The 9737-nt window shown below is 38.0% G+C and overlaps 1 protein-coding gene across 1 annotated transcript; it reads right to left on the bottom strand.

Annotated features, from left to right (window-relative positions):
* Positions 1-601: 601 nt before the first annotated feature.
* Positions 602-8676, bottom strand: LOC104417360 (disease resistance protein RUN1-like). Its single transcript, XM_018861923.2, has 5 exons — positions 7888-8676; positions 6041-7351; positions 3950-5045; positions 2600-2902; positions 602-2515 (listed from the first exon to the last, which is right to left on the bottom strand). The coding sequence occupies exons 1-5, from the start codon at positions 8502-8504 to the stop codon at positions 1541-1543; spliced, it is 4302 nt and encodes a 1433-aa protein (XP_018717468.2). The 5' UTR covers positions 8505-8676; the 3' UTR covers positions 602-1540.
* Between the last annotated feature and the right edge of the window lie 1061 nt (positions 8677-9737).

Below are 9737 nucleotides of genomic sequence, written 5' to 3'. Positions count from 1 at the left end.
TCCTATTTCTCAATCTGTTTTGCCAATGAAAATACTAGATAAAAGTCTAACTTCTTTATAATAAATAATAAATTGTATGCTCTCGAGCATCGCCGACTAGAAAATGAAAAATAAAAAATAAACTATACAAATCCTATTTAGTTAACATTGCATTTACTATACTGAACCAATAGAGTAAATTCAACAATGAAATATTGAATTAAACGTATATTCACTTAATCCAAATCCTATAATAAAATTAACAACAAAAAGTGTATATTTCACATCTCACACTCGCTCTTTTAAATCATAAAATAAGATTGATGAAAAAAACTTACATTGATATTATTTAATGATTTTTAGTAAAAAGTATAAAAGAGACTATTTTTTCATGAATTACATCATGAAGAAATTGTAAGTTTTTGATAAGATTTGTGATATCTTTTGTGAAATTGAGATATTATTTTCTAAAAAATTGTGAAGGCTGAAGAGTGTGAGTTTTTAGATGTAATTGTGAGTTAAGATATATTGAGAGTAGTCAAGTCACTCGAATGCGTTCGAGATCTCCATTGTATTAGTTGATCTGTAGTAGAATCATTTGGTGCTCCATTCGAAGAATAAGTCCTACCAAACAAATCACATAAATTTGGTATGTGATTTATTTCACTCATTTTATTTTCTCTTCCATCACTTGTTTTCTGCAATAGAGAAACCCCGACTCCTACAATTGAAACCCTTGTTGCCAGGTATCCCTTATGCACATCTCTTTAACAAAGTAAAACCAAGTTTTCCTTTTCAAATGAAGGAAAATAATTTACATTTCATTTTCATATGTCAGCCAAATATCACAAAATGTTCTCATTTTTCAGGAGAATGCCTTCCCGAAAATTTTTTTTTAAATACCAAATTTTCCGCTGAACAACCTGTAATTTCCGGACGTTACGAATCACCATGTTATTCAGTATTGCTGCTTCTAACAATCTTCCGAGCATCGGCAGTAGAAAGGGCGCCATTTAAGGAAGCTGTGCGGATAACACTATCGTCAACAGCACCAATAGGGTCCTAAACTTCACCATGAACAGAGATCAGAAATGACATTGCAGCTTCCACTTCATCATGAAAACCCCCAAACCTAAGTCACAAACCACTCATTTGAATAAAAATCCACAAGAATTCCAGATTATTGGGCATTAAATCAAAATGCACTAGGCTTGAAAGAAGGAAGATTAAGGATGCTTGGTATTCCCTCCCAAATTTGAGCACCATCATGCATATAACTCTCAGACCTTTTTCAACCTTCCAATACCATCCGTAGCTTTTCTATGCTACTGTTACCTATACCCAGAACTTCCTTCAAGCAATTCCGTGATCCTTGTCTATGATAAGTCCAGTTGAGTCAACAATTCCAACTTCCCGATTGAGTTAGGGATATCTCTCAATTCATGACAGTATCCCAATGAAAAGCACCGCAGATTCACAACAAACCCAACGTTGTCAAGAAATCCAAAAAACTCAACACAACTTGATAAGACAAGGGTCAGCAAATTCACTAAACAACTTATCAAGTTAATTTGCAATCCTTGGCACTAAGCATCTCTAGCTTCTCTAGAGAACCGATGGAGGAAGGAATTTTTTGTATTGGAGTTTGATCTAGACAAAGTTCCTTCAATTGTTTTAGTTCACCTATTTGAGGCGGCAGCTCCACAAGACACAAACATCCACTCAAGTCCAGTTGAGTCAACAATTTCAACTTGCCAATCGAGCTAGGAATCTCTCTCAATTGGTGGCAGCTTCGCAATAACAAGCACCGCAAATTCTCAAGGAATCCGATGCTGTTTGGAAGTGTCGCAAGCTCAACACAGCCTGATAAAACAAGGGTCGACAAATTGCACAAATTGCCTATTGAGTCCGGAAGTCCAATTAATGATTTGCAATCCCTGGCACTTAACATCTCTAGCTTCACTAGAGAACCGATGGAGGAAGGAATTTCTTGTATTGCAGTTTGATCTAGACGAAGTTCCTTCAATTGTTTTAGTTCACCCATTTGAGGTGGCAACTCCACAAGACGTGAACATCCACTCAAGTTCAATTGAGTCAACAATTTCAACTTGCCAATCGAGTTGGGAATCTCTCTCAATTGGTGGCAGCTTCCCAATGACAAGCCCCGCAAATTATCAAGGAATTCGATGCTGTTTGGAAGTGTCGCAAGCTCAACACAGCCTGATAAAACAAGTGTCTCCAGCTTTTTTAGAGAACTGATGAAGGAAGGAATTTCTTGTATTGCAGTTTCATCTAGAAGAAGCTCCTTCAATTGTCCTAGTTTAGCCATTTGAGGAGGGAGTCTCTCAAGAAGAGAACATCCACTCAAGTCCAGGGAAACGAGGTTCTCCATGTCTCCAATACAAGTATCAATTTGCTCCAATGCACTACAATCTTTGAGGATCAAAATCTCCAATCTTTTAAAAGCTGAGAGGTAAGGAGTCCCTTTTAAGGAATGGCAACTTGTGAGGTTGAGAACTTTCAACTTTTCTGCCTTCTGCAAGAAAGAATATATCATGGGGTTAGCAAGGAGTTGTTCCCACTCAAAGAAAAAGCAAAAGATTGTAATTTTATATCATACCATCATTGAATGCCATCCCTGCCAGACATCTGAAATCGGGCTTCCTGACAAATCTAGTATGACTAATTCCCCCGCATGAAAGTTGCTTGCTTCAAAATTTGAGGGACAATTCCCCCATTTGAGCCATCTTAACTGAGAAAATAATTTACTAAAATCTCCGACAAGATTCACAGCACTCATATGAAGAAACCTCAAGTTCGATAAGTTTCTAAATGGTTCATCCGTAAATGTGCAGCTCGCTTGATCAATTATATAATTAGAGTTGCCTTGCTCTAGACAAATGGCTTGAATCCTTCCAGTTCCCTACAAGTACAAAACCGAAGATCACAAATGTTGCATCTTACCAACTCAGTGAAATAATATCAATTATTTCTGCTTAATATACAGTAAACTCGATACCAATTTTCAGTTTCAAACTCATACCTAAAATCTTCCATAAAAGTCCACGCAATTTATTGATGCCATCATTAAACAATAGATAAAACCCTAACTAAAAGTTATCGAGATAATTACGAGGTGGTTCTTCACTTTCACCGACACTTTCAAAAATCAAATTTAAAATTTTCAATCCCTGATTGAAAACAGTCATTCCAAAATAAATAAAATCTTCAAACGTAATTTTTTCTTTAGTTATTCTCTTAACCTTTTGTCTTCGCAAACAATCTGTGTGCTCTCTGACTAGTGGAAAAAAAAAAAGGAAAAAAGCGCTCACGTCTGTAATATCACACGAAGGAAGAGGAGTTTGCACGTTTTAGGGATTTTCCCCCTTTTCTCTTCGCTGAATATTCCTATCAAAGTCTTTAAGATGATTTATAAATGAGCATGAACAAGTGACTTACGAATATAACAAATCAACTGGTGTATAACAACTGGTGTATAACTTATTAAATCAATGAGGGCGACTGATAATTCTATTTCAGCTGCATTAACTAAATTTCAAAATTAATGAGGATGATAATTTTGGATACAGTTAATAAGCTCATAAATGTCAGCTGACAACCATACAATATGTGACGCACATCAGTTAAATTAGGCTTCACCTGAAAGCGTACTTTTTAATTATGGCTTACCTGGGTCAGTTATTTTGTCTCTCTCAATATAGAAAATGGAAAAGTCTGCATTTAAATATTTGCTGGTCAGTTTTCTACATTATGTTCGTCAATGGATTCTCTGTCAATGGTCATGACTTTCTAAACTACAAAAGGCGGAAATTTGAGGAGAAACTGCAGCACAAACTAAGAAGGAGCAACCTGCTTTCCTAATCACGTCAATAAAATAATACCAGCACATTAACATCATTTAAAACAAGAGAACATAGTCTACGGGAGCAGAAGAAAAATATAAAGTTACCCTTTTGATCTCTAGCACTTCCAAGGCTTCCTCGTAATGCCACAATCTACTACGCTCATGAGGTTTGCAGTAGTTTTCTGCACGCACAATTTCCCTAGCAAGATCTCTCATTTGGTCATGCATTCTGAACTCATGATTATCTCCAATACTTATGAACAACAAAGATCTCAGTACTTCAATTCCTCCCCTCGCAAAAAAGCCCCAAGCATCCCACATATAGTAGGCAACTCTTGCATCAGTCCCAATTAAAAAACAAGCGATATCCAGGAACATTTGTCGTTGATCCTCCTCCAATTCTTCATAACTTACCATCAACTTTTCTGCCACTTCCTTATGGGGCATTCTTTTCATCTTATGTATTGTTTCTTCCCATAGCATTGCTGGTTTTCCACACAAAAATGAACCTACAACCTTGAGAACTAAGGGAAGCCCTCCCGTTATAGATACCACAACATGAGCAAGAGATGAAAACTCACTAGGAGGAAAGTCACTTCGAAATGCATGTCTAGAAAATAGGATCAGAGCTTGCTCCATACCCATTTCCTCATGCTTGTACTTGATGTCCACTCCAGCCCTATCAAGAACACTCCCATTTCTAGTAGTAACAAAGATCCTACTTCCTGAGCCAAACCATTCAAGATTTCCAGCCAAAGCCGCTAACTGATCGGTGGTTTCCAAATCATCTAGAATAATGAGGACTTTCATATCTTTAAGCTTGGATGAGATGATGTGGATTCCGTGATCCTTGTTATGCAATCGAATATTTCTTTGCAATATATCATTGATTAATTGATTTTGCAAGTATCTAATATCATTGCGATTGCATGATTCCCTAATGTCAGCAATGAAACTACAATGCTCAAATTGATTTAATAGCTTGTTGTAGATGACGTTAACAAGAGTCGTCTTACCGATACCCCCCATTCCGTAAATTCCCACACATAGGGTAGCTCCAGAACACTTATTTATTAATTTCATAACCTCCTCCACATGACGATCAATTCCAACCAAATTCTCAGGAATATCCAAGTTCACCGCTTTCTTCAACTCATTCAAAACTTTTTGCACAACTGATTTTATCAATTCTTCTACAGGCCTGTCAAACAAAATGAGTTCAATGATATGGCTTTTTTCTAATGATAGCACAAACAATAGAAATTGGGGATAATTTGGAAAACCTTTAAATCTTTTTTCCACCTCCATTTCTTATCTTATTTCTAAGATAAAAGTGGGTAAAGCAATCCCGCGGTTGCTCTGTGGGCGTGTATTGGATCCTTGGCTCAAGGAAGATAGTTGATTTCTCTTCCTTTTGCCTCACCTCTACCCGGGTGCTTTCCCACCTGCAAGGACCACCTGCAGTAGTTCTCAAATAAGGAGCCCTACTAGACTGTGTTCCTTATTTTAACATGTCAGTACCGGCACGTCTTGCACCCCCAGTTGGTAGTGTATGTTTATCTTCCCACCAATCAGGGAATATGGTTGCCCCACATGATGCACCCATAACTTCTTTCAAGGTTACTCTAAACGTATTGAATTAGAAAAAGATTTGAGGCTAATGAAGCTTTAAGTTTTGCACATATTAAGGATCTGAATTAAATTTCAAAATCTGTGGTCCGTTAAGGATATGGATCATAATAGGAAGCATTTTTTTTCTATTTTTCATTTTGATTAGTTTCTATGTTCTATGATGTTAATTAATCTAACGTGGAGTTTGACAGGAAGTCGAATAATAAATGTGTTTCCTCGGCGTAAGAAAGAAAAACGAGACGGAAGAACTACACCGGAAAATATTTTACTAAACCACTAAGACAGTCTTCTCTTCTTCTTCTTCTTCTTTTGGGCTCTTTCAGAGGCGTAAGTCATCATAATAATCCAAATCTTATTCATAAGGATAAACACAGTTACGCTGCTTTTATGTAGGCAGAAATAAGCAAAATATAAGTTAGAGAATCCTTGCATAAAGGAAGGCAGAATCTTATAGTAAAGAAGTTTCAGTCTTAAAACGAATGAATCAGATCAATAAAAAATTATGATTTTGACTGGTGTTGACATCATCAAAGCAAATAAAGTGCAGGTTAAAGAATGAATTACCCGTTAGCAAATTGCCATCCTGGTAAGGAACTGACTTCGATCAGCGCTTGCTTCCATTCCTTCGTAGACTTTTGATCGAAATTCCTCCCGGAATAATGAAATGCCTCTCCAAATTGACCTTTTTGATCTCGCACATCCGTAGGTTCCACTTTGTAGAATATAGGTAACACTATGTGCCCCGAGCAATTCTTGGATTTCATCATTTCAATAAGTTCATCGAGGCACCATTTGCTAGAAGCATAATTCACAGAGATAATTGGGATCAAAACATTGCTGTTCCTAATGGCTCGAATAAGATCTTCGCTCAAACTCTCGCCCTCGCGGAGCTCATCGTCATCCCTGAAGACACGGATTCCAACATCAACAAGGCTGCAGTAGAGGTAGTCGCTGAAGCCTCTTCGAGTATCTACGCCTCTAAAACTCAGGAACACTTCGTAATCATTTTCATTTCGCAGGATGGAAGGACAAGGCGTAGCAACGGAAGATGCATCTTCCGCGTTTTTTCGATCATCCCCCATTTCTTCACAAATTATCCTGAACTTTTCTTGCACGGCCATATGAGGTATATTTTGCATCTTTCGTATTGTTTCCCTCCATATTCGTGATGGTTTTTCACACAAAAATGAACCTACAACCTTGACAGCCAAGGGAATCCCTTCCATTGTAGATACCACAAGATGAGAGAGAGCTAAAAATTCACGTGGAGGATGGTCTCTTCGAAATGCATGTCTAGAAAATAGGACAAGAGATTGCTCCTCATCCATTTGCTTATGCTCGTACTTCATGTCCACTCCGGCCCTATCAAGAACACTCTCATTTCTAGTGGTAACAAAGATCCTACTTCCTAAGCCAAACCAGTAAGGATTTCCAGCCAAAGCCTCTAACTGACTAGTGGTATCCACATCATCAAGAATAATGAGGGCTTTCTCATCTTTAAACCTAGACAAGATGTACTCAATTCTTTCATCGTTATTGCAAAATTGAATTTCTCTTTTCTGCATATCAAAGATTAATTGATTTTGCAAGTAATTAATACCGTTACGTTCGCATGATACCTTGATGTCTGCAATGAAGCTACGATGCACAAATAGATCAGACAGCTTATTATATATGGCTTTAGCAAGAGTAGTCTTACCAATGCCCGTAATTCCATAAATTCCCACACACATGGTAGCACTAGCATTCTTGTTAACCAATTCCATAACCTCCTCCACAGGACTGTCAATTCCGACCAAATAATCATTGCCAACCAACTCCTTCAACTCTTTCAAAACTTTTTGCACAACCGATTTTACCAATTCTCCTTCTCTCCTGTCAAATGAAAATGAGTTCAATGACATAAGTATTATCTAACGATAGCACAAACAATAGAACTTGGGGGTAATTTGGAAAACTTTTAAATCTTTTCCCCAATTCCATTCTTAATTTTGCTAAGATGAAAGGCGGTAAAGCAATCCCGTGATTGCTCCACAAGTGCACTCATAACTTCTTTTTAAGATTACCCTGACGTGTTCTATTAGAAAAAAGATTGAGGCTAATGAAGCTTTAAAAGCATTCTGTTTTTCTCCTTCTTCTTCTTTTTATTTATTTATTTTTAGTTCTTTTAGAGGCAACAGTCGTCGTAATTATCCAAATCTTATTCGTAAATGTAAACACAGTAATGCCGCCTTTATGTAGGTAGAAATAAGCAAAAATATAAGTTAGATAATTCTTACATAAAGGAAGGCAAAATATTACAGCCAAAAACTTTCATCATTAAAACGAATGGATCGGATCCATTAAAAAAAGATTTGATTGTTGTTGATATCATCAAAGTAAACAAGATGTTGGTTAAAGAATGAAGATACCCATTAGCAAATTTCTCCGATTCCCATCCACTCAAGGAACTGACTTCTGCAAGAACTTCCTTCCATTTGGCCACAACCTCTGGGTCAAAACGCCTCCGCTTGTAATTACGAAATGCCTCTCTAAAACAGCCCATTTCAGATCGCACTCCTGCGGGTTCCACTTTGTAGAATATGGGAAACACTTTGTGTCCCCATTGTTTTCGGCACTCCATCATGCAAACCAGTTCTTGAAGGCACCATTTGTCAGAAGCATAATTCTCAGAGATAATAGGGATCAAAATATTGCTGTTACTAATGGCTTGCATAAGCTCTTCGCTCAATCTCTCGCCCAAGCGGGGCTCATTGTTGTTCATGAAGACACGGATTCCAACATCGATGAGGCTACAGTAGAGGTAGTCGGTGAAGCCTGTTCGAGTATCTAGATCTCTAAAACTCAAGAACACGTCGAAATCGTTCCTGCTGGGCTGGATCGGAGGACTAGGCATACCAGGATGCTGATCAGCCGCATCTCTTTGCGCACTTGTTCTCCTCTTACTCAGAAGCTTGTGCGCCAGCACACCGAGAAGGATCGGTGCGACAAGCGCCACGAAAGGGTTGCTAAGAACGAGACGATGCATCTCTTCTTCGCACTCCGCCCGTAGTTTCTCCTCGAAAGTCCGACTGAAAGTCCGACTCTTAAGTGTGAAGGATATCGAAATGATTCGGAAAAATACGAATTGCCTTTTTCTTTGCCCGAGCAAAGGAGCTTGTCCTTCTCTTTTTTTTTTGGGAGCGGCTGTGGGTTTGGAATAAAAGTCGAAGCCGAGGAGAGAATATTAGGTGATCAGCTTTATACTAATCCATTTAACGGTTAACACGTGTCATTTTTGGCTCACCCGAGACCCTTTCATTCCTCCTCTCTTCAATTAATCGTCACTCTCTCTCCTCTCTCTTCTGCCAGACACTTTGCATTCTCTCTTCGATTAATATTTTTACTCGTTTTTTTTCCTTCTTTTTCTTTTTGACTTTTTCTTTCTTCTTTTCTTCCTCCTCTCACTGCGCCGGAGACGACGACCTCAGCTCAGACTCTTGCAAGGGTCTCTGACGGGTGGACCCAAAAATGACACGTGTTAACCGTTAAATGGATTAATATGAAATTGATGTGTCGGCCACCTAATATTTTCTACGGAGGTTATGTATGCATACATTCGTGAGAGAAGCCTTTTTGCTCGTGCGGGTAGAAACGGGCAAAAGCCCCTCGCCGGAGCGGGAGCTATCCTTTCAGCACGCGACTGACATCGATGCATTGATTCAAAAGAGATTCGAAATAGCAACCAGCTGTACGGTCGAAATAGTACCCAGACAACCCCCCATGAGGTCTGATATATTATTCTCCGACACATCGACAGCAGCAAATGAGATTAGATCCACAATTAATTCCAGGAAAAATACATTCCTAAAACCTATATATTTGGAAGAACACTTTTGATCCTTTTTCTTTATTTGATTATGATTCTAATCACACTATTCTTGCGTGATAATTTAAGTCTTTTTATCAAATTTCTATTTAAAAATTTGTTGAAAATTGTTGAATTAGTATCAGCTATTGCCACGTGGCTCCTACATGTATAAACTCTCTTAGTATAAATCACCATTTTAGTCCTCGTACTTTTCGGATTACTCAAATTTAGTGTATGTTTAGCACATTTTCTTCACCTATGAAAATAGGCCCGGCAGTTTTACAATGTGGTTGACAAAGCACCTTACAAATTGCAACTTCTCCCCCGATTATAATAGCTTTTGAAAGTTGTCCCACCCAACTTTTAGGTATTGTAATTTATAACAAATATAACCAAACACACAAGTCACAA

This window comes from Eucalyptus grandis, chromosome 8 (assembly GCF_016545825.1).
Source record: "Eucalyptus grandis isolate ANBG69807.140 chromosome 8, ASM1654582v1, whole genome shotgun sequence".
NCBI classification, from domain to species: Eukaryota; Viridiplantae; Streptophyta; class Magnoliopsida; order Myrtales; family Myrtaceae; genus Eucalyptus; species Eucalyptus grandis.
The sequence above is the reverse complement of the archived record's forward strand: the minus strand, read 5'-3'. Positions and strand labels throughout refer to the sequence as shown.